The sequence below is a fragment of the Apaloderma vittatum genome, unplaced genomic scaffold (assembly GCF_000703405.1).
Source record: "Apaloderma vittatum isolate BGI_N311 unplaced genomic scaffold, ASM70340v1 scaffold4725, whole genome shotgun sequence".
NCBI classification, from domain to species: Eukaryota; Metazoa; Chordata; class Aves; order Trogoniformes; family Trogonidae; genus Apaloderma; species Apaloderma vittatum.
In genome coordinates, this window is record NW_009718637.1 from 1,073 (window position 1) to 24,849 (window position 23,777).

The 23,777-nt window shown below is 40.8% G+C and overlaps 1 protein-coding gene across 1 annotated transcript in view; it reads left to right on the forward strand.

Annotated features, from left to right (window-relative positions):
- Positions 1-1,105: 1,105 nt before the first annotated feature.
- The window catches only part of AGBL1 (ATP/GTP binding protein-like 1), a gene marked incomplete at its 5' end in the record, with an annotated part of 148,096 nt that continues 125,424 nt past the window's right edge, over positions 1,106-23,777 (forward strand). Inside the window, 7 exons of the mRNA XM_009870309.1 lie at positions 1,106-1,143; positions 11,074-11,282; positions 16,113-16,278; positions 17,260-17,333; positions 19,783-19,899; positions 20,871-21,469; positions 22,884-22,967. Of these exons, the coding sequence (XP_009868611.1) occupies positions 1,106-1,143; positions 11,074-11,282; positions 16,113-16,278; positions 17,260-17,333; positions 19,783-19,899; positions 20,871-21,469; positions 22,884-22,967 (1,287 nt within the window). The remainder of the gene's footprint in view (positions 1,144-11,073; positions 11,283-16,112; positions 16,279-17,259; positions 17,334-19,782; positions 19,900-20,870; positions 21,470-22,883; positions 22,968-23,777) is intronic.

Consider the following 23,777-nt stretch of genomic DNA (forward strand, 5'->3'; position numbering starts at 1 on the left):
ACTTGATGACAAAATATATTTGTTTTTTTGCTACAGGATGATAATTGGCTCAGTACGGAAGCTAATACGATTTTATTTGGGGATTGGTTTGTAAAGAGATTACATTTTAAGAAATCCTCAGGCATTGAGGCTTTTGTAGCTGTATTTATTTAATCAGCTGTGGGCACTTAAAACTTCACAGCAGTAAGCCAGGTTAGAACATGGATATTCTTGCTCCAGCAGAACGTGACTGGAAAAGAAAGTGTTTTGTGGGGTTAGTGGGATGGAGATTATACCAAGAAGAAGAAACTTATCTCCAGATGGTCTGGAGCAACGATGTCTCAGTTAAGCTTTTCAAGCTGCAAATGTTAGTGAGCAGCTCCCATTCAAACCAGTACTATGCTGACTCAGGCAGGTTGAGTTGTTTGCCTGCACAACAAAGTGATGCAAAAGGTCAATAGAAATCTCTCTGTATCTCTCCCCTCTAGCTACTTACTCAAGGCTCTGTGGGACAAGCATTTGTACTACAGAGCTTTAGCACCTTTCTTACAAGTCATAATCTGAGTGGGAACATTTCATGCCACTATAATACAAGACATTGTTATAAATAAAGGAAATTTTCTTTTCAGCTTAAGCTGGTGATAGGGAGGACAAGGCTTAAGCTTTTTTTTTTTGGGGGGGGGATAATGGAACAGTGGAATTTGGGTAGAAATACCAACATGAATATCCCAGCTTCGTGTAGAAGTTTTCATCTACAGCTGTAGATAGAAGTACTGGTGTTTAGAGTGGGCATGTGCTCGGTATCTGATACAAGGAAATAGCTCTGGGGCAGCAGTTTAAAGACTTGCTTCATTACTTTGGATATGTGGGTGTTACTTTAAATTTAATGGTCGCTACAAATCAGTATAACACTAAAGCTAGAGGGCTAATGGTCTTTTTGAATAACTGAGTCAGCTGCAGAGATTGGATCCTGTGCTGGTGTAAAACATTGCAATTCTGTCAAAGTGCATTGTAAGCTGTCAATTTAGACCAGCTGGGAAGCCTGACCCAGAAGACTCTGAAGATGAAGGTTACAAAAATTATCGAAGAAATTGACATTATTTTTCCATCTCTCTTCTTTCCCCAGGGCAGCCATTGAAGCTCTGGCAGCTTTGCTGAAATCAAGTAAGCTTTTTTTCTTCGTATTCCGTTTGAATTTTCTTTATGTGCTGTGCTGCTGTTGAACCTCATTCTCCCTTGATATCCCCCCTTCTCTCAGTCCCAAAGAGCGCTGCTTAGAAAAGACAGGCAGTAATGCAGTAGTTTCCTATATGTCTAGCTCTGGTTCTTGGAGCCCCATAGCTCTGTGGGCCCACAGCTCGATGGGAGACAGTGCCCGAAGTCCCAGGGAGTGAGCTGCTGAAGGAGCCAGACTAGACCCTTATTTTGAGAGCAGTAGTTCTCCTGGGGCTTAGTACAGTTGAAGAAATGGGGAACCTCTCCAATTTTGGTTGCTTTGCTCTGGCATCACTGGAGATGTGGGGCCAGGAACTTTCTACCCTGTTGTGCTGCCGTACTATATGCTTACCTGGTAACAGCGATGCTGTTGGCAAAGGCCTGGAAAACTTCTGTAGTCCAAAAGAGATGATCTTTATTCTTCCATGAAAGCTTGTCAGGTCTGATAATGTGTAGAAAAGGCCAAGACCTAGTGCCTGCCGGGGTGCAGCCCGGCTATGGCAGGCTGTGCTTAACACTTGCACCAGCAGGCTGGGGGTGTTAAAGACCTTAACGTGGGTTCACAGTTACACGCTGCTGGTGTGACTGTTCCTGAAATGAATGTGCTACCCTTTTTTGCCTTTATCTCGTCCAAAACCAGTTAGTTCTTTTATGACCAAAATTTAATAAAGCTTTGATTAAGAAATAGCACTCTACTATTGCAGACAATCTACTCTACAATAAATCACAGTGGTGTATTGTCCTCTCTCCCCCCCTCCATCGTTTCTTCCCCTCCTCTTTTCCTTTTCATATTATTAGGAATAAATGCATTTGTGAAAAATTGTAGCCCTGGAAGCAGTACTTAAATGAGCGTGCTGCAATGGGGATCATGTCTGAGTTGCAGCAGCTCAAGTGATGAATTCTGAAATAGTGCCTCAATGTTAACCTTGCTACCTAGATTTAAAGGTCACATTACTGCAACAAGGAAAGACCTTGTGGTTTGAGCACAAATTCTTAATCATAGAATCATTAAGGTTGGAAAAGACCTCTGAGATCATCAAATCCAACAGTCAATGCAACACTACCATGACTACTAAATAAAGAGGTTGATGGGCTATGCCACAGCTGCGTGCAATACAAAAGCAAAATTACCACCCAGTGTAGAAAGAAATTTGCAGAGAAGGCTAGAAAAGTAGAGCAAGAGCTCAAAGCTCATCTCGCAGCCTGAGCTTTTCTTCTGCACTCGTGTTTTATGGTAGGTAGTAAGAACGGGAAGTGAAATTCTGCTGTCCCAAGACACAGGATAAGTTTTCTACCTGGAATCTTGTTCTGGGTCTAGAGATGAGAACAGCATATAGAAGTGGAGTACTAATTACCAAGGGAAGCTCTGAAGAGTAGTCTCTGGGAAAGTTGTAAACATGTGTTGTGAAATTTGTGGAGGAAGCTGAGTTGGATTTAGCTCCAAATTCTCCCAACCCTCTTTCTCCTGGAGTAAGGTAGGTTTTTAAAGCTATTTACTCTGTGTGACTCTTGCCAGCCAATTTAGATTGTGAAGGCATCTTGGTTGGTTCTTCCTTTTATGCTTTTTGTGCTTTAGTAAGTGTATAGATGGCTTCTACCACTGGAAAACCACACTGATTGTTCTGGTTGGTTGTTTCAGGTGCTTTCCGGAAGGTACAAAAATGAATTTCAATGAAACACTATCACTCTGGTTAATCACTGATATACAGATTAGGATTCTCATGTTCACTTGTACTGTTGACCATTGCAAACAGAAGCATGGCTTGGTAAAGACATACCACTTTGAGCCACCCTGCCCAGTTGGCTGTTATGTGTCCTTTTCTCCTTTATCATTCACAATGAACAACATTGTTGCAGCAACACCAGCTACTGCTTCCACAGAAAGGTGACTTTTAGGAAAATACATAGTCTATTTTCTTTTAAGCCACTGAAACTGTGGTTGTGAGATGGTGCCAATACAATCACATAGAGTACCACAGCCCACCAAGACAGCCTGAACTGTTTTCCGGTGTTTTCTGCAGTCTGATGCTGGGTGGTCAAGAATGTCTTTTAGCTTTCTCCTTGTCCTGTGGCTCAGGACACAAGAAGCTCCAGGCTTCTGGAGTAGACTGCTCTGGTAGCTGCATACAAATGAGTAGCCTGTGTCTTTTGGGAGGTGTGGGTCAGGAGATGTGAAAAACAGCTCTGGTGCTTCCAGGGATAAATTCACTGTGTCCGGAAGAGAGAGGATTATTTTTTCATGATTGTCAGGACACCTTTATTTGTCACAGTCAGTTTGTTTATGCCCATTACCGTAGTGCTTTTGAATGGTACAGGGGTTCTTAAAAAGTTAATCTGGTAAATGCTGTAGGACCTGAAAATTGTTTATGAAAAAAAAAGGGTAAAACTGTTCACGGCAAAGCACCCAGCAGCCTGTTAGTGTGTTTTAGATGGGATGCAAAAATCCTGGAATGTGTGTCAGTATTGAAGTGGTAAACTGATTCTTGTGAGCTTTTTGAAGGCTTGCTTTAACCCACTTGCTGGGAAACAGTGGTGAGATTGTTTTACTGGGGTGAAGGCTATAAAGCAGGACAAGAACACGTCCATTCTTGAGGTCTCCTCTGGGGCTGCTGCATCCTTAGGTGCTTCATCCCAAAGGGATAGTGAGGGTTACAGTTATACACCAAGTTTTGCAAAAGAGTAAATGTCCCTCTTGCTTTTGGCAGCAAGCTGCAACGGGAAAACACAGAGCAGTTTTGAAGAGAGCAGGCAGATGGCAGTGTGTCTCCCTGATGGATTCAGAAACATCCATCTTCAGCTCCTCAGGCTTCCATAAGCTCTACTTGAGACTTTGTCCACCTGCAGAGTCAGGGGCTGGCTAGAAACTTTTGGCCTCTGCCTCTTTTCTTACAGAAGGAGATGCTAACTTGCAAGAAGCAAGATCTGCTGAGAAATTAATGTAAGAAAAAAACCCTAAAACATTCCAGCTGCATCTGAGAAACTGTTTCTGTTGCATTTCAGAGGGAAAAAGAATGATTGTCTAAAGAAATAAGCAATGGGACACTGCAGACTTGTGCTTTGTTCACAACACTCATAACACTTGCTTTCCAGACCCCTCACCAGCTTTGTGACAGCAATGGAAGATGAAGGGCTGTTGCTCTTAGCCATGGGCTCTGTTGCTCTTAGCCATGGGCTCTGTTGCTTTTACTGACCACAAAAACAAGCAACAAAACCTCCCCAAAACCAGGCAAACCATTCCCAGTTTGGGGCAGTGGAAGAAACCTTTGCACCAGCGCTGTGAGTGCAGATAAGGGTGGGCTGAAGGCAGTGGGGGAAGGCAGCGGCTGCAGCCACCGGGCTCCTCCCTCCAGGCAGTGGCAATGCGGTTGCTGCTGCCCTCACTTGTTACAGGCGAGTAATTTGTTTCTCAGCAGGTTATTTTAATCTAATTTTCACCATATTTTGTTATTCCTGATTATCTGTGCTTCCTGGAATTAGCAGCTTGCATGTCTTCTAAGGAAGTGAGCTAGAGCTGATGTCCGAGGCATTTGCTCAGTGGCTGTTGAAGGAAAGGTCTAGGGAAATGGGCAGGGTCCTTACTGCAATGCTTGCCCAGTGAAACTGTAATGAGCAATTTAAAAAGACAGGTTGTGGTGACCCCTGATCACGCTTATTTCATCAAGACAATTCTGTGTGCTAACAGCAGTTATTGCTGATGGCCTTTCCCCTCTCTTTCTATATCTTTTCCTTCCTCCTTTTGTCTTCTTTATCCTCACGTCTTCCCTTTTCACTCCCAGCCTTTCATCTCTCATTTCCTGCTCTTTCCTTCACATCTTCTGTCAACTAACCTTTATTTAACCTTTCACCTCCTCTTTTTGTTATCAAAGCATAAGGATTATGTCTTGTGGCTGGTGGGATAAAATAATCAGTGACATACTTTCCCTTTTATGCTGCCATCAAGGAGGGGCAAGTAACTGCAAGAAACAGAAAGCGATGTTCTAACCCGTAAGCAGATTATGGTTTCTGAAAGGCTTGCACCCTCTATGTCTGAATTCATAATGCTTTGCAGCAGATCTACTGACACAGGTCTTTTGATCTTGTGTCAAAATAGCCCTATCATTAAACCATGTCAGCTTCTGTAGCCAACAGCTTATTGTCTCATTTGCCTAGTATTTCAGCAGGTACTCTTTTCTCCTGATTGGTTTAAGACTTCGTTACCGACCTCTGATTCAAACTCTGTTATCAGTCTGGCCACAAATCTACCATCACAGCTTCTGTTGTGAGTTGAATTTTGTAAGTGGTTCCTTTCGTAGTCATCTAAACCAAGTTCTGTGTCCATCCTTTCTTCCTGAATTTCAGAACACACACAGTCTTGATTCTATATGTATGTTATCTCTTCGAGCATAGCCCCTTTATGCGGGAGGGGGTGGAGTTATTTTTGGTTGCCCTTTGTATTCCCTTCCCCAATCCTGCTCTTCATTCATAGACATTTCCCAAACTGAAAGTAACTTGGCATTCCAGAGAAAAACATTGTTTTCATCTCCTTGGGCATGGCAGCTTCCCACTGTTTTGCTCCTCAGGGTGGGTATAATGGAACCAAAGTGATACGTTATTCTCTGTTGATGTCCTTGATAGTGATTCCTTACTGCCTTTGTCTTGGTATGAGCAGTGTTTGTGCCTCCAGTGATGATCTGGCTTAAGAAAATGCAGTGGCCAAATTTGAGGAAGCCTTCTAAATTCTAGCATCCTTATTTGAACTCTTTCAAACCATTTTGGTCAGAAAAATATCAAGCTGGAAATTTTGTGCGAGTGTGTGTTTTGTGAATTTCCAACTTTCTGTTGAGTTGCAAGAAGAAGATGCTGTGAAACTGAAAAATAAAGGAGCAAGAGGAGACCTTTTTGAAAATCCTTCTCCTTCTGGGGTTAGCTCAAAAGTTTTGCAAAGGTTTAGGTTGCTCTTTCTTAATTTTTATATATAAACAATGTAACAAAGGCAAATTAGAGGACCTCCGTGTCATGATACAGTTTGTATGATTCCCAATGAATTGGTCAACACCTGGAAGTAAAATATTTTGGAGTACAGAGAATGAGCTGAAGATTAGTTTGTGGCTGATTCCTGCTCTGGGAGCAAAACACAGTGTCTGTAGCTGCTAGCAAATCCTGCCTGTGTTCTCTACCTTTGTGCCAGTGTTTATGCATTTATCCTAAATGCTTAAATCAATGTCTGGACTCTGTGAAGCTTGTTTACAGGGTACAATTACAGTAGTCTCCTGGCTTCCAACAAAAGTTGAGCTAATACCAGCTTCTTGCTGCAACTGTAGAGCCCACTCAGAACCTGATAGGTGACTATGGGGACAACTCATTTTGATTCTATAGGGAGCCCTCATGCTTGTCTCTGGCAGAAATGGCCTCTCAATGACTGACAAAAATAGCTGTTTCTCATTGCGTTAGGAGATATCTTGCATCTTTTATTCCCAAGAGGTAATCACTAGAGCAGAGTGGGGAAGTTAGAGGTTTTCTTATTCCATTCACTGCTTTAGGGGCCATAGGGTTAATTTAGCAGAGCATTCTTATCTCCAAACTGTACCAGTGTATGTTCTTGGCATAATGAATCAGCTGAGTGGCATCAACAAAGAGATTTAAGCAGATAGACAGAAAGATAAATATCTCTTTGTTCTGCTGGGTAAGCAGTGCATTGCTCATCATATTTCAGGTTGACTGTAATACAGTTTTGTGATTAAATATTCTGCATGTTTTCCAGTAGTTCCTGTGTTCCTGGCAAACACTTCAAAGGGAACGGGAATGTGAGGAGAGCTTCAGAAATGTCCACACTGGCAGTCATGAGACTTCTATCTACGAGACTCAAACCCTGGCTTCAGAGTCTTTGTCCCCTAACACAGAATTCTGTCAAAACTGGGGATCTCTTTTTAGTGTCTCATTGCACTTGCTAATTTACATGTATCTTTAACCATTTGATGCTTCTACACTTTAGTTGTGCATCCATGTCAAATGTTTCTGGCTCACTGCACAGATTATTCAGGCCAGTTATTCTGTGCTGCAGTGGTTAGCAGTACTGTACCTGGAAGCCAGAAACAGAAAGTTAGTTCTAGCAGTGCAGGAAACTAAGAGCTTGAACATTCCTCTATTGCCCATCCCAGCCTCAGCAGGCAGAACTGAAACTCTTGCAAAGAAAATAGTATGCCAGACACAGGACTGGGGAAGGGGGTGAAGACTTGCTACCCTGTCAGCAATGCCAGAATAAGATTAGGAACATGGACTGTTACAGGAGAAGAGTCGGAGATCAGTCAGATCTGATCTAGTATTTAATTTTACCAGAAAATTTAGGTATGTAAAATATTTAATAAGTACGGAGAGATCAGCGGTCAATTAAATTTCAGGTTACTATGGGATACAAAGATTATTGCATAAGCTTACTATATATGTATTGAAGGTTACATGCATGCAAAAGGGATCCACCTAGGGAGGTGTCCCTACTCAAGGGGAGATCACTGCCATGCAGCCAGCTGCTGTGGAAGGAGAGCTCAATGGGCCCTGATGGCAGCAGATACTTATAGCATAAAATGGTTTGTAGTGATTTGTAGTCTTTTTGCAGGGAATGCTGTTGGCTGCTTATCAGCCCAGTTTCCAGCCAAGTATGTTTTTTGAGGGTTTGGTGTTGAGTTCTCACTGATAGGCTCACGCAATAGTATTCACTTCAGTCAGGTCTACTTGCTGAGTGTCTACCTAGATCAAAGTTCAGTTGGTTCAAACAGGAGGACTGCACCCCTCACACAGACCAAGCATGAATCAAAATATGAAGGACCATCCTTGGGCACTTCTGAAAGCTGTGTGGAAGGAGAACTTCCATTTCCACTGAACACTGGCTCTATCCAGGGAGAAGGAAAGGGACTAATGAGAGAATACCAGCAAAAGGGTCAAAAGAATAGGACATTTTACCACTTACCACACAGATCATGCATGCTCACTCCAGGAGGGGTGGGTTCTTGCTGCCTACAAATCTGTGCAGTGCTGCTTGTACCTGTATGATTCATTTCCACCATCTGTATTTGTGCCAAAGTATAGATAAGATACACATGCAGGTGCATCCCTAGATGGAGAGACCAACAGACGCAGACAGGTGGGGAGGCCTCCTTTTTCCATTCTGCCTTCTGGAGATCTTGGCATACATCCTCCTTCATTTATTCAGTGCTTTATTGACTATACGACTGAAAAAAACGGAAGAAAAAATAAGAAAAACACTGTCAGCACGGGAGAACAGAGTAGAATCAATGAAGTCAGACAGGAGAGAAAAAAATAATTTTTTTTGCCCTTTCAGCAAGTAATTCGCATTGCTTCTGATCAAAGTGCTGAAGAAACTATAGTCCTGCCTCTTCCATCTCCTCCTCACAGAACAGACTATCTCAGCTTCACCTTTCAAAGCAACTGTTTTGATCTTAAGGTGATAAGAAAACATGAGGGTAAACGTAGTGAAGTTATTTTGCTCAACTGCCTCCAGGCTTTTCATCCAGCGATAAAACCAAGGGACTATTGTGTGCTCTGGTCCCTAAGGAGCTGGGATCCAAATGTGGAAGTCTATATTGAAAGACATGAGGAAAACATCACAAACATTTGAAAATTGTTTTTTGTTTTTTATATATAAATAAATTCCCCAAGAAGCTCCACCCTGAGTGCTTTGCAATATTTCCCTTCTCCTATTGGCATTGACATACAAAGCTTAGACTCCAAGCACTGAATGCTAGGGGCTATAAATCCCTAGATCTAGTCCAATTTCATCTGCCTCTGAGCAGTTCAGGGAACTCTGAATTCAATCCAAATTGTCCTTACCTTACGTTCCTTGACTCTCTTCTTGTCATGTTTTATATACTTACTGACTTTTACATAGCTTCCTGAGTAATTCTTCAAGCAAGATTGACTGATTTAAGGGGTTAGTCATCCTGCAGGTTAGTAAACATAACAGCTGGTTGAGGATTAACAGGAAATTGTGAATAAAATCATTGGGATTGATAAGAGATTCTCAAGCAATTAAAGTTTTCTTGCAGAAAGTCAAGAAGAAAAAAGCAATGTAGAGTGAAGGTCAGAGGAGGAGGATGACCTTCTACGTGCTGACAAGCACTGAGTCCCGAAATACAGGATGTACAGCAGAGTTAGTGTAAGATAGTTAACAACAAGGGGATAAAATGCCAGGGAGAACTGTAGGCTGAGGTGTAAGAGACCAGGCAGAGCTGTGTAGGACTGGAATAGCTGTGGGATCAGCAGGTCAGTGCAGAGCATGTCAACAGAGGAGGATTAAAATGAGTTGGCAAACTGGTCTAGGACTGCTATTGTTTGCCTGCTCTGTGGTGCCAGTGGTAGAGAAAACTGCACGATGAGACCAGGTAGCAGAACGACCCTGCAATCCCTTCTCCAGGTAAGAGCTTCCTAATGTACTGCAAAGGGCAGATCGAGACAATTTCAGGTGACTTCCTCCCCCTTTCCAACACCTCCATCTGCTTCATCACTGAGATTGAGCTTTGCTGCCTACTAGCTGCTTCCTGCTCATTCTCTCCATGGCTTCCCTTGTTACTGATTTTTCTTTGCGAAGCATCTTTCTGTTTTCTCTTAACCTCTAGCATCTTCTCCTGTCCTGTAAATCCCCACTGATGACTTTAGTGTTCCAGGTGTGAGAGGCTCTGACACTCTATTTAATGAACTGGAAGTGATTTGGAGCCTACCAGCTCTGGAGAACCCATACCAGGAGCCATCTGTCATGAGCTGCAAATGCTGATTGGTATTCAGGGAGCTGAGCTCCAGTCTTACATATGCTACCTGGCCCCTTGGTTGATTACAGAGATCCTGACAGCTTCTAATGTGTGTCACAGCGACGAATGTCAGGACCAGTCAGGAAAATATGTTTAGGCAGGGTTGGTTTGAAGGGAGGGAGCCTAGAGTCTGATATGGCTTCATGTTTGCCCTGTGGGGCAGTGTAAGGAGCTCAGTAGGTGAAGGGATGTGTTTTAGAATACTCAGCAGAATTTGTATTTTATCACAAGTTTTCCAATCCTCTTTTAGTCTGATATCCTGGAGCTACATGATTATGGGAACACTGCTGCAGCTTTTCTTTTTTATATTTTTTTATAAAGCTTTTAAATTTTTTTTTTCTAGCCCATGTAGCAAAGACTTTAAGCGTCACCTAAATGTGACCTTTAAAATCTCAGAGCCAGAAAGCAACTGAAAAGAAATTCTGAGTTTTGCTGCTCATGTTGGCGTTTTGTTAATTTTTAAATACTGTGGATTTCCAGAACGTTTTGATTTATGGCTTTCGTTATATGGGTATGTGTTGGAAGACATTTAGAAGTTAAACACAATTTCGCTGGCTGTGACAGGGTTGTACAGCTACAAGGTTTCTGGATTTGTTGATCTCAGCAAGGTGTTCTCTCAGGACTGAAGTACAGCACTGTGTGAGGATTATATGACCTGCTGTTGAGTAATCTCACTGTTTTTTAGCTTTTCTCACTCCTCAGGAGCTACTTTAGCTCCAGGAACTCTTACGGTGCTGCAGTTGGAATTAAGTTTGTTAGCACTCGAGAAAAGATATAGGCTCTGCCCTTTCCCCACCCATGGTTTGGTTCATCCGGAGGGTTCCGGAGCAGCCATTTCCACCTAGACAGGAGAGAGATGGCTTCATTTTTGTCATGTATGATTCCAAGAAACTAGCTCATGCTTAGCAAATATCCTAAATTGTAAACAAAAAAAAAGTATTTTTTTTTAAACTTAGACCTTTAAACAAAAATGAGCAAGTGTTAAAGTCTGAGTCTGAGCACTGAGTAGCCATGTGGTTATCAGTCACCTCACTGTAAGTAACGGAAAAATTTTAATTCATCCTTTTGTCTTTGTTTTCAGAATCTAACAGCCGACGGGCAGTAAACAGAGGCTACCTGGGTGGATTGTTGAGACTCTATCAGGACTGGCATCACAACGATGTCTCCAACAACTACATTTATATTCGTAGGGGTCTCCTGCTCTGCTTAAAGCACATCACCAATGTCCAGCTGGGCAGGGACACTTTCCTTGGTTCCCGGGGTATGGAGATTCTTTTTACAAGCATACAGGTAAACAGTGCTTTTGTGCTTAAGTGAGATGGATTGATAGTTAGTGCTGGGTTCTACCTCACAGTGGAGGAAATTTCATAGTTGTATCCTGAATTTATATAACATATCAATGAAAAACCTGTTAATATTTGTTTTTAAAAAAGTATTCCCCTTTTCACATTTAGTATTTTAGAAAAGCTGAAATCTTTCAATTTAAAACTAACTTTAATTCCCACTGAGCCTCATGGGAATTGTAGTTCAGGCTTTTTACTGTTTTTTTATCTCCTTTCCTGTGGGTTCTGCTGTCTGCTTGGGCTTCCTCTCCCAAAGACCAAAGACCAGTGCAATGTCTCCACAGAAGAGTTGCTTAGGTGTTTAATGAGATGTTTCCTTTCAGATATCGAAATGGATAATACTACACAACCATTCTTAACCAAAAAAGTATTTATTTAGCCAGGCTTCTGTTAATGGGAGACATCCATTGACTGGTTTTGCCTAATCTTAAACGTGTGAAACATTAATGAAGGTTCATCAAGAAAGATTACGTGGTCCTGAAGAAGGGATCCCTGTAAGGTATAGGAAGGGCAGGTACAGAACAGTAATGGTTTTCTCAGAGTCTCTCATGAATATGCTTCTTTAACCTTTGGAGAAGTCTCTTATGGAGAAACCTTTGGTTCTTGACCCATGTGATTCCTCAGGAGTGTTTCTGTTGTCATTCTTACTGGCCAAGTACATTATCTCATTCTAGCACCATCACAGACAGAATGAAAAACCTGTTCCCTTCTCTTCTGGAAAATCCATTGCTTTATGATCCAGTGCAATTGCTACTTCACCTTTCCCATCACTGTCATGAACAATTCTCCTGTGACTGAAATATATTTCTTACTAATAATAGATTGGTAGAGGTGTTTTTCACACCACTTTTTCAAGTGGTGTGAGGTGTCCAGGACCAGCAGATCTTTCAAGGGAAGTATGGCTTCTGTTAATGAGAAGTCCCTGGTCTGCAGAAACTTGAATAGGGTGGATGGCAACAGCTGCTTGAGGGTAGATGTCAGCTTGTTCCTTCTCAAGAGCCTTCTGTAGCCCATGTAGCTTTCTGAGCTAACATCTCCTGATAGCTCAGCCTGGGAGCAACCCCATGGAAAGAGCAAATATGGAGTCACCTTGGGTGAACAAACAGGAAATGACTTACTAAGACTCCAGTGAACACTGATAACGCTAATCCTTCCAAAGGTTAGAAGTGGAGCGGAAATGACAGCTTCAGGGGCCTCCAGTTTGCTGCCTTTTTTTTTTTTTTTTTTTTCCTCCTCTCCTACCGTGCAATACAAGGGAGATCGTGGAAGGGGAATTACCAAGGTTAATAAATTTAAAGCTCAGAGTTCCCTTGCTGCTTCTTTGGGATATTGTCAGTCTTAGAGGGTCTCTCCAAGACATGAAGTGTCAGGAGGAGTCTGGCAGCCATAGGAGGTCTCACTCCTGCTCTGACCTGAGGTAGAAGCTGCTGCTACTAAAATCTTCATAATCTTCATAGTAGACAGAAAATGGGAAATCTCTTTTCCTGAGAGGAACTGCAGGCTGTAGTAAGAGAGAAAGAGATGGAGACAGGGCAAAACAAACAACTTCTACTTGAGAAAGTAATGGTTTGTGTGTGCAAATGGTATTTTAGTGCCTTTAGAAATTTGCTCTGGTGATCGGGCTTGTCCAAACTCTGAGCAGCTAATGAGATTTTAAAGGTGTTAAAAGCTGGCTTGAAAAGTTCTGCTGAAACTTTTCTTTTTTGCTTTATTTTAATCTATTGAAATTGAAACTGTTTTGCCAAGATGGATTTGTTTTAACAGCCTGCAGTGGAACTCCTATTTACAAGGATGGTTTTCAGTTGAAACCTCCAGCAGCTCTCCATCAGTCCATACAATAAACAGAAATACCTGAGCTTTTAATAGCCCTTAAGCCTTTGTCTTTACACGAAGAGCCAACAGTTCAAGCACTGTCTCCTTACATAGGTTAGAAGTGACTGACACTTTATTTGAGGAGAATTTATAGATATTTTGAGTTCTGCTCCTACTTGGAATGAAAAATAATTTTAGATAATGAAATCATTTGTGAAAAGGAAACACTTTTTTTCTCCCATTTCTTTTTCCAAGCTCTGCTTAGGCTTTCATGGCAGTTAAGTGGTATATTCACATTAGCAACTGGTTGGTTTTGTGTGCAGTGACTGACCTGCCTACTCTGAGACAAGAAAACGGGTTTGTATCTGACTTAGGAGAGACTGGTGCATGGAACATTATTTTACTGTTTTATTATTTATCCATCTGATTTCTTAACATTACTTGATTTCTCTTCAGCCTTCTGGTACAAGGGTCTACTCTAGGATAAGGTACAAGGGTCTACTCTAGGATAACTTTCCCAGCATTAGCTTTCATTAGTATCATTACCTTTTGCCTTATGGTCATACTGAAACCTCCTTTTCTGTCTAAGTCACATATATAACATAATATCTAGACTCTTCTAGATTCAGTAGAGAAAAGATTGAGTGTGGAGGCTAAAAAGCATATACTCTGAATTCACTCTTTTCTCTCAAGTGCAATATCCCACTACAAAATAGATGCAAGAGTTTACACACATACAAAGCACTCTCCCGTCTTTTGCAAGTGTCAGTAAAAGAGGCTTTTTCAGTACAGTGATGGAATATTTTTCAGTCATTGATAAACTGTGTTTATCTTGGAATGTGAGAGCACTTCATGAACAATAATGAAGATAGTCCCACAAATTTCCTGTAATGTATCTGAAGGCTTGTTTGTAGTTGTAAGCTAATTTGCTGTAAAGAAAAATATGATTTTCAAACAGCATAATTGAATAACTCCATCTGTGGAAGTTCATTGTTTTCATGAACATGTTCTAGTATTTCAGTTCACTTGGCAATGACTTTAGCATGGCTGGCACAGTCCTGCATTCACTGTTCTAGTAAAACCAGTTTTATTAAACTATAGTAAGACTGTTTAAAAATGTTATTCTACTCCCTGTGTAAACAAACTTTCCTTTATCTTTCTCTTAATAACAAGTAAACAAAGGCAACCAAACACTATGTGAAGGAGTGAATAAGTGGAAATCGAAACTAGCTCTCCTTGGTGTTTGCTCTAACTACAGTAAGACTTTCCTTGGTGATGCTTTTGAAATTTTTTTCTCTCCCACTTGTTCCTAGCAGCCAGAGATCTAGAAATGCACATTAAGATTCTTGTAGCGAGTCTTGTAAGCATGTCAGCTTTAGATGATTTTTTTATCCTCCCTACAGGAATCTGGATTAATCCCACTGAATCTTCTCCATGTATGATTGAATGGCATAATAAAACAGAATAAAATCTATGTAACCAAAAAAAACCCCACAAAACCCAATACAGCCATTTTCCTTTTCCTGATTATAATAAAGTGCTGTTACCTTCCTTGGTCATCACCCTCACTCTGCTGAATAGTGGGTTTTTTTTGTTTGTTTGTTTGGTTTTTTTTTGTCCAGCCCAAATCCTAACTCTGGTCTGTCAGACAATGGCACAAAGTATCTGATCTGCCCTCTTTGCTGTTCATTTTATCTGTGCTGAAGGGATGCAAAAACATTAAATGGTATTAGAGTGTATTGTCATATTCCTCTTTTGTAGCATGTTTGTGCTGCTTACTTGGCTTATGTTCCTGTTCTGATGAGCTAAGTCTTAGTCCCAAACCACTAAATATAGTGTGCTGATAGGCACAGAACAACTTGTGAACTTAGGCAGGATGCTACACTGATTTGTCAGCCCCTCTGAAGGCTGTGGTATAAACGTACTGTACCTGGGGAAATCTGAATGCTTAGTTTTCTGAGCGCTGCACCTATTGGTTTTAAACAACTTCACCTTTTGTGCGACAGCTGTAATACACTTATCCAAACTCCTCTTCTGTGATACTGAAGACATATGCCTGCTGTGATCTCCCGGGGGGCTTTGTTTTAGTTCTGGGGGAGGTGGGATGGTTCTCTTTGCACCAAAAGACCATGCAGTTGACTTGCATAGTATGGTAGTAAAAATTCAAAATATTCTATGTTTTCAAAGTACATCTGGGCTCTCATAGCTCCTTACACTTCTATTTCCTGCTCTGGATTATAGGAGTAGAAAATGTGGCATACTGCAGAAATCCAATATTTTATGACTAGGTGATATATAGTGATCTTTTGGAATAACTCTTGGACCTAATGCTTAACCATATAGAATAGCGTACAGTGGGAATGCTGTCTTTGAGTATACCTTGTGTACACTACGTACAGATAGCTAATGATGTAATTGTTCTAGCTTACCTGTATTAGTTTTGTCATGATAACTGTGGATGTAGTTGTGGTGAAGATGTAGAAGCCCGGATTTTGGTGTGTGGGGGCAGCCGAAACATGTACATGGGCTCCCTGTGGGATCTTTTAAATCCATATTAAAGAATATATATTTTCAGTGCTACTTTTACCTATGCTAGCTAGGATATTTTAGCTTATGATATTATAGTGTCTTCCTTCAATGTACCCTGATTATAACATCTCAGGGCAGACCTAGGTCATGGATGCTGTGTCATCTAGATGACATGCGTCAGTGGAAGCACCTTGAGGTCCATTCTAGCTTGTAAGAAATAGACTGAAGGCGCTTGAAGGTTTGCTGTTCCAAGCATATTATTTTAATGGTAAAAACAAGAGGAAAAAAAAAAAAGGAGGAGCAGAAAAACCCCAACATTCATAAATATAAAGATTTCCTATTCTGATCAGGAGTGTCTCTGCTCTGGGGGATTGTATGTAATAGGCAGGACACTTGTAAGAGACAATTCTTAACATTGTTCTCCTCTGCTTCCTAGGACTGTTTATCTTGCAAAAATCTGGATCCTATCATAACAACTGTGATTCAGATTCTGAGAAAATGCTACCCCAAGGAGTCTTTGCCCATGGCAACAGTAAGAAGTTCCTATTTCTTCCCTCTTCCTGGGAATGCCAAGTCTGAACCTCCATGTGAGGGATCTGAAGGTAAGTGGCTGAAGGGCGAGTTCAGGAGGAAGAGCTGCATGACATGAGAATTAATAGTGGGATCTGGGGAAGAGAGTCTTGGCAGCCTAGTCCTGAAGTTTACAGTTAAAATTAATCTGAAGGCCTGCAGTGTCACTCAGCAGACATGAAACTACTCCCAGCTCTTCTTGAAGCCTGGAGATTCTGTTTAGAGAATAAATGAGAAAAGATTAAAAGGAGCAAGCAAAAGGGGAAAATAAATCTTTTTATTATCCAAAAAAATGATGGAACAGAGTGGGCATGGCCAGAGGCTGGAGATGCCACTGCTCCGCAACAGCCACAGAGGGAGAGACAGTTGTGCTTGTGCGTGACTGTTTGGGGTAGGGAACACTGCCCTGAAGCTTCTTCAGTAAAGAATTGCAGGAAGTATTATCGTTTCTCCTTTCTAAAATAAAAACAGATAGCAGTCACACTGCAGGAGTGAAAGACGTGAGCACTTGCTAAAAAGCAAATCTTAAGCACAGGCAGGATAGTCACTCCACAGAAAAGGAGAAATGGCAGTCTCCATGATGCACACAAGCAATTTCTCTGTTGCTTTCAGTTTCAGATGGAAGCTGCTCAAAGACTATAATGATGATATTAGTAAAATACCCTAATCTAGATAATATAGATTAAGAGCATCCTGTAATATTGTTGCAGCCAAGCAGAAAATCTCTATATTGCTTGGTAATATGAGTTGGATCTGTACCATGGTGACATTTGTCATGGTGTTGAAAGGTAGTGCTTGAGTCCACAAGAATGGAGCTTTAAAAAGTGGGAGATTTAGTGCCAAATTCATTTATACCATCTTAACAAGTGGGATCTGCTTTAATCAGGGTTGTGGTGGGTTGCAGTTTCACGGCATGTGGCACACACAGAGGAGATTGCAGGTATTTCTATGGAGGACCTGGGAGGAATGTCAGGTTGAGCACCTTTGCCTCTACCTCTTTTCTACGTCTGCAGGTGACTCTGAAAGTGATGGAGAGGAAGAGGCTGAAAAAGACCTGGATAACGAGGATGTGGAGAGTAAGGAGGAAGTAGGTGTATGAGCCATATTTTCCTTATCATCCACATACTGGAAAATAAAGCTTTCATTGTCCATTTTGACATCCTGATAAGCTGTCTAAGCAAAGAATGTACATATGCATGTGGTCCCACATAAATATGCTATGTGAATAATAGAAGGCTGCTTGAAAAAATAAAGAGAAAACGCTGGCTTTCGTCAAAGAATCCCCTGCATTTATCTTATTGCCACACTTGTCACCCAAGATGGTGGGGGTTTGGTGGCTTCTCTGGTCCTACAGAGAGACTGACCCATGACTGCTAGAATCATATGCACAGTCAGCGATAAATGATGGACCTGGGATTCCTCTAGGCCAGCAATGGGACTTGGTAGGGGAAAATGGAATTATCACCTAGAAAAGTCTAACCATAGTCGTTGTTTTCAGATATTGGATCATATTTAGGGTGTGCACCTATGCTGAGAAAAGCATTAGTTCTTTCAAGCTAAGACTGGAGTATTTGAACTTATATTTCTCCTTTATTTGCTGCTGCACAGACACAAATAATATAATGAATTATTCAATACATTCTTGACTTCTCCCTTTGCATTTTCTTTGTCATGACCTAACTGGGGGGGAAAATAAGGGCCAAAAACAACAAAAAAAACCCCACCAAGCATCATCTTACCAGCTGAGGATGAGAGTGCAAACTCTTTTGTTGTGAAATTACATATAAGCACATATGCAAATGTGAAGTAGTGAATGCTGCTATAATAAGTCCTATCCACATGAAGTGGTTTGGGAACGCAAATTAAAGAAATGAAGTTGCAAATACAGTCTAATTAGATGCGATTGAGACTTCTGTGGAAGGGCGTTTTCGTTACTTACCATGGTTTTTTTTTTTCTCTTTGAGTATTAAACTGATGTCACCCGATGAAAAAGTGAAGTTAAAAAAAAATACAAAAACACATTAGCCCTGTGTCCTAACTTGCCCCTGTTTTAACCAAGTATTTGAGCTCATCGAGATGCTCATTAGGAATAGGATTCATAGTGAATTTATCTCCTTCTTTAATTAGTTATTCACTTGGAAACAGAGCCTATATTCCTCTGAACTATTTAATTATTCATAAGGATTTACCAAGTAGACGTGAGCAGGTTGGGTTTTTTGCCCAAGAGCTTGTTCTGAATATGAGTCTTAAGTACTGTTTTTCTGGTGTGCTGGTCATGTATCTCCTGTTACAAATTTTTCTAAAGGGAAAGCAAGCAGGGAATCAATAATGAACTTTCATGAAATCATTTGCACAATGTTTCCCGGTATTGATGTGATTTACAAAGATTTTCACAGCTATATAACATATCCACACATACTGGTAGTACTAACCAAACTTGGCTCTACGCTTCCATCACTAACAGCTCTTTGAAAACCAAAATCATCATCGTATCAACCCAAATCTTCAGGAAGTTTGAAGCTGCTTATTCATGATTACGGTGTTAGTGGCTTTTTTTTTTAAAGATGACCCCATACTCTTTGCAGTTCTTCACTGTGTTCTCAACTAGGCTTAAACAGCAGTTGAAACTGTTTTGCAATACAAGTGTGGCTCAGGGTTTGAAATGCTGCGAACGCTTTTGTATTCAGGCAATATTTTTTTTTTCTGTTGATAACAGCTTCAGAAATGACTCCACTTACCAGGAGCAAATCACTTCTTTGGTGGGGCATGCTAATGATATATTGAATTATTTGAATAATGTTGTAATATCATGCCCAACTATCAATACCACATCTCCATACTTCCCTTTTGCCTTTTCCTTTCCTGGTTTCTTATGAAAAAACTGAATGCTTGACACAGTTCAGTTTTGGTTCTCTTTGTCTGATATGGAGTAGGTTGCATGTGAATGCACAGTTGCCTTCAACTGTAGAAGTTTCAGACATGGTTCTTATTCCTGATTTGCTGATGGTTAAGATCTAAAAAGCTTTCTTTCATATAAAAGTATCAGAAAGTTTGGGGGGTATAGAAGGTGGATTGGGCAAGGGTTTCACAGATTTTTCTTTTTTAATAAGTATCATTTAGATAAAAATAAAATATAAGCACTTGGTGCCTGCAAGTTCAACGATACGGACCTGGGCCTTTGCTCAGAAATAAGTAGTGGTTATTAGTGTCCCTTACTTTGAAAACTTCCTAAGCTGAGGTGCTTATAAAAAGGTTCGCTTTCCAGTTTTGATGCCTTTTTTTTTTTTTAAGCATGTTTCTGTGGTATCTCTGCTTAGGTGCTCAAACACCCAAACATCAAATTCCCTTTTTTCATGATTTAGTCTTTCTTCCTCCCTGTATTCAGTTCCATAAAATTATTTTAACAGCCTTTGTGAGTATAGGAAGAAAGTTATAGGACTCATTAAATGGTATGATGTCATTAGAAATCAAGTGTATTAGGCAGAATCTTGTGGGACATGTTTAATACACATACTTTTCTAATTCTACTTTTGTAGGATTATGACTTGGAGACAGACGTGAACAAACTGAGATCAAGGCCAATGCCTGACCGGCCAGAGGAAGAGCTTGGACAATATGAAGCACTGTGTCCGGAACTTTCCCATAATTTTCAGGTACTATCACAGTGAAGCTTCCTTCACTTGTGAATATTCAAAACTTTAAAAAAAGCTTGAAAGGGAATACTGTCAAGGGGTGACTAGGCTATTGTACATGGAAACCCAGATATCTTATAGGACTGGAAGAACAAAGGTTAAGACTTTTTGCTGTAGTTTATTGGTGTGCATCAAGAGTGATAGAAAGGGAGCGATGATGTTTGTTGCACATTTGGCTGGGTATGGAATAACGTAAGCGCTATAGAATCAATTGTCAGGTGAGAAATCTGAATGATAATAACTTTTGTCCTTGCTGGCAATTTCAATGGCAGTATCAAGATCAGAATAAGATGCGGAAAACAAATAGCTTCAACTAGTGTTTTGAAGGAAGTGATGAAGATTGCATTGCTGCCGAGTGAAATACACAGTTCAAATCATTGTTCTACTGCAGTTTGAGAAAAGGAGTACCGCACTCATTACAAGTCTTAGAATTTAGGAGTGCTGAAAACCGTGATTCAGACATGAATCTGGAAAGGACCACTGGCTTAATATATTTCCTATACATAACATTTAGTAGGACCATAACTAGTCAAAGGGGATTAAATTATACTCTTGCATCAAGGCAAAGGTGGAGTTTTTGCATGACAGATTGGCCTCTTTTACCCTGCTGTAACACTTAATTTGCAAAACATTTTCTTAAAACATATCTCTCCTAATTTGTTGAAACAATCAGGTTTGGTTGGAGATGATTCACCCAGATGACTCAGTTGGATCCTTTTAGTTTCTGAATACTACTCTTGAAACAGCTTTTGGATAGAGAAATTCTGGCAGGTGGTCCACAGGCTGATTTTACTCTGGCTGTCTTATTGGATGAGTACAATTCTGGGACACTTGTAAATATTTTCTTTTTCTTCCTTGAAAGGTTTCCTCTGTAAGGAGGCACAATCTGTCTTTACTTTCTTCTAATTTCTTCTGTTTTTTCAAATTTAAAGGAGCTTGACTCAGAGTCTGAGGAAGAGACAAGCTTAGAGGACAGGGTTGAGAGTCTTCCCTATACTCCTCACTTCATTCCAAGTGCTGCTTCTATGAAACAACCAAACTACAGGTGGAGAAACCAAAGTATCACAGGGAAGGGACCAGATTCAGGGGAAAAGGATTTCAAAGTCCCACTACAGAGCTGGAAAAGGAAGGAGGAATGCAGATGGGATCAGACTGATGAGAAGAGAGACATTGCAGGAGCAGCCCAAGATGCAGACTCCTGTCAAGAGGAAGATCCAGCTGGGAGTCATGGGTTTGCTTTGCGTCCTCTCCCAAAAGATGCTGCTTGGTACAAAAAAATGTTTTACCCTCAATGTGAGGCCTCAAAGAATCCTAATCATGGAGGGAGGCTGGAGAGCTCAGACACAGTAACAAATCTTCTGGAGAAACATCAAGTGGATATCCCATTCCACAGCCCTCACTTCTACATAGCTAGGGCCAAATGTGTGAAGTCTGTACCTGACTTCAAAGACATGGCATTCCCTGATTTCTGGGGTCATCAGCCACCTCCTTACAGCAAGCCCATGTTGGAGCGCAAGCATGGGGTTCAAAGGTGATTGTGCTTTAATATAATTTCTGCACTGAGAGCTCCCAGGCTCAAAACTGGTTTATCTAGGTTCTGAATGTAACATCTCTGAATGTCTTAGGAAGTTATAGAACCAGCAAGATGATGTCATTTGGGTTTTCCTCCTCATTAAAGGAAAAATGGTATCTAACTGGGTGATGATAGGATTAGGAATCAGCAAGCCTATTTCTTATCACTGACATGGACTTTCTCTATGTGAGTGGATGAGTTGTGGCCTGTCTGTGCATTGCTTTCTTTGTCCCTTAACTCAAGGTGGACACTTCTAGCGCCTGCAATGTTGGGTCCCTTCTGGTTCTTTGATGAAAAGTCCCCTCTGTCCTCTCAGAGCTGCACATATGTGTCAGGTTGTTCCTGAGAATCTCCCTGTTGACCCCTCTGCTGCTGTGCCCTTTCTAAATAAAACCAGATCTCCCCTCTGTCATACCACTAGGGGCTAGTGCTTAGAAAAGCATTAGAAAATGTTATATCAGGTGGTTGGTTGAGGGGAAAGCCGTGTTTTGAAGCTGTGTTGGGAGATGAAGCTCCTCTTATAACTGTGATTTTGTCTCTTCCATATGTAGCTGTGTGCAATGACTTTACATTTCTTTAGTGGTATAGGGAATTATTAGCATATGCCAAAGAGGCTGGATTCTATGCTAAACATTCAAGTTGATCAACGCTAACCAAATGACATTTATGAAGACCACTGATTTCTGACCTCTAGAGAGTTAATGGTTGTTTCCACATCAAATATAAAAAGTAAAAATCATATTCAGAGGCAAAATCACTCTACCATCTTCTCTTTGCACCATTGCTCTAAAAGCTTTGCTTTTATGACTATCATAGTATGTGTAACCATACAGCTAAAATGGGAATAATCATATGCTTGAGGGCATAACATGATTGCTGCAAAGGTCAGAAAGAAAATCTGATATTCCCCATCTGATCATCTTTAGGGATCAGAGAAGTTCATTTTAATAATGAGTAGAAATTAGCTTGATTTAGAGTCAAGATTCGCTATAAGACAGACTAGTAGGTTTATAAGTTATGGCAGATATTTTCTCACAGGCTAGGACTGGCCACTTGGTAGATTGACACTGACTGGGAAGAACCGAGTGTAAATCAAACAAGACAGAATACAGTAGAGAATAAAAATTTTACAGAATCAGGCAACTTGTAATGGCAATGGAGCAGGACCTTTCTCATGATAAAGAAAAAAATAAATAGAGAGAGAGACAAATGAAGTTCACCTAGAATCAGGACACGGAACTCCTCTTACTAATCCTTCAAAAAAATATCATAAGCCTGTTCATATTTCTTCTACAAGATTACTCTATACTGAGATTTCTTACAGTATCATTACAATTAGCTTTTTTTTTCTTTTCTTTTTTTTTTTCCCTAGGGACAAAGTACTAGATGACATTCGCCGCTTAATCCAGCCGAGTGATGTTATAGGCAGAACTGTTTTTGATTTAGATGAGCCCAGGTGGGTAACTTAAATTGAGTACTGTAACCAGAGGCACTGTCACTGCCGGGTTGGGTAGTGACCTCAGTTTACTTACAAGGTATTAGAAGAAATAACCTAGCAGGTAAAGACTCAATGGGAAAAATCTACAATAGTGTAGATTCCTTGTACATGGTTCTGGGGAAAAGGTTTGTTGTGAAAGTCACTGAAGCAAGACACCCTCAAGGCATTTGAAACAGAGCAAGAAAATATATGCATCAGAGGAACTGCAAGGTGTCCCTGGATATGTCTGCATTGCCTACAGTGATTTGGAACAGAAGTGTGCAGGCTGATGCTGAGAATTGTACCTGTGAGTCCAGATGCAGTCTTTCCTCACCTTGAGGCAGCATTTCCCATTGGGAGTGCACTTCAGTGTCTGTGCAGCCAGTGTCACAGGCTGTAGGTATGCCCTGAAAGGTGTGGCACACGTAAAAGGCTTCTGAAAGAAAACATCCAGCCTTGTGAACTATTTCAAGTGCTCAACTATGGCCAGCAATTGTGGTCTTCAAGAATATGTAGCACAGGGCGGTTGAGAGGATCCTAAATATGAAGAAATTGCTTTCAGAGGAAGGATGAGTGACTTAAGATTCTTTAGAGGAAAAAAAAGGTGGACAGTTTGAAGTAGAGGAAACTTGTGAAGTTCAAGATGAATTTAAAGGTTTCTATGCTTTAGGAGAAGGAAACTATATAGAGAAGGCAAGAGTAAATGTATAGCAATTGTATGAAGCTGCCTTGTGCAATTCATAAACTAATGAGATTAACTCAGTAAGGAAAGTAATTGGAATAAAGTAA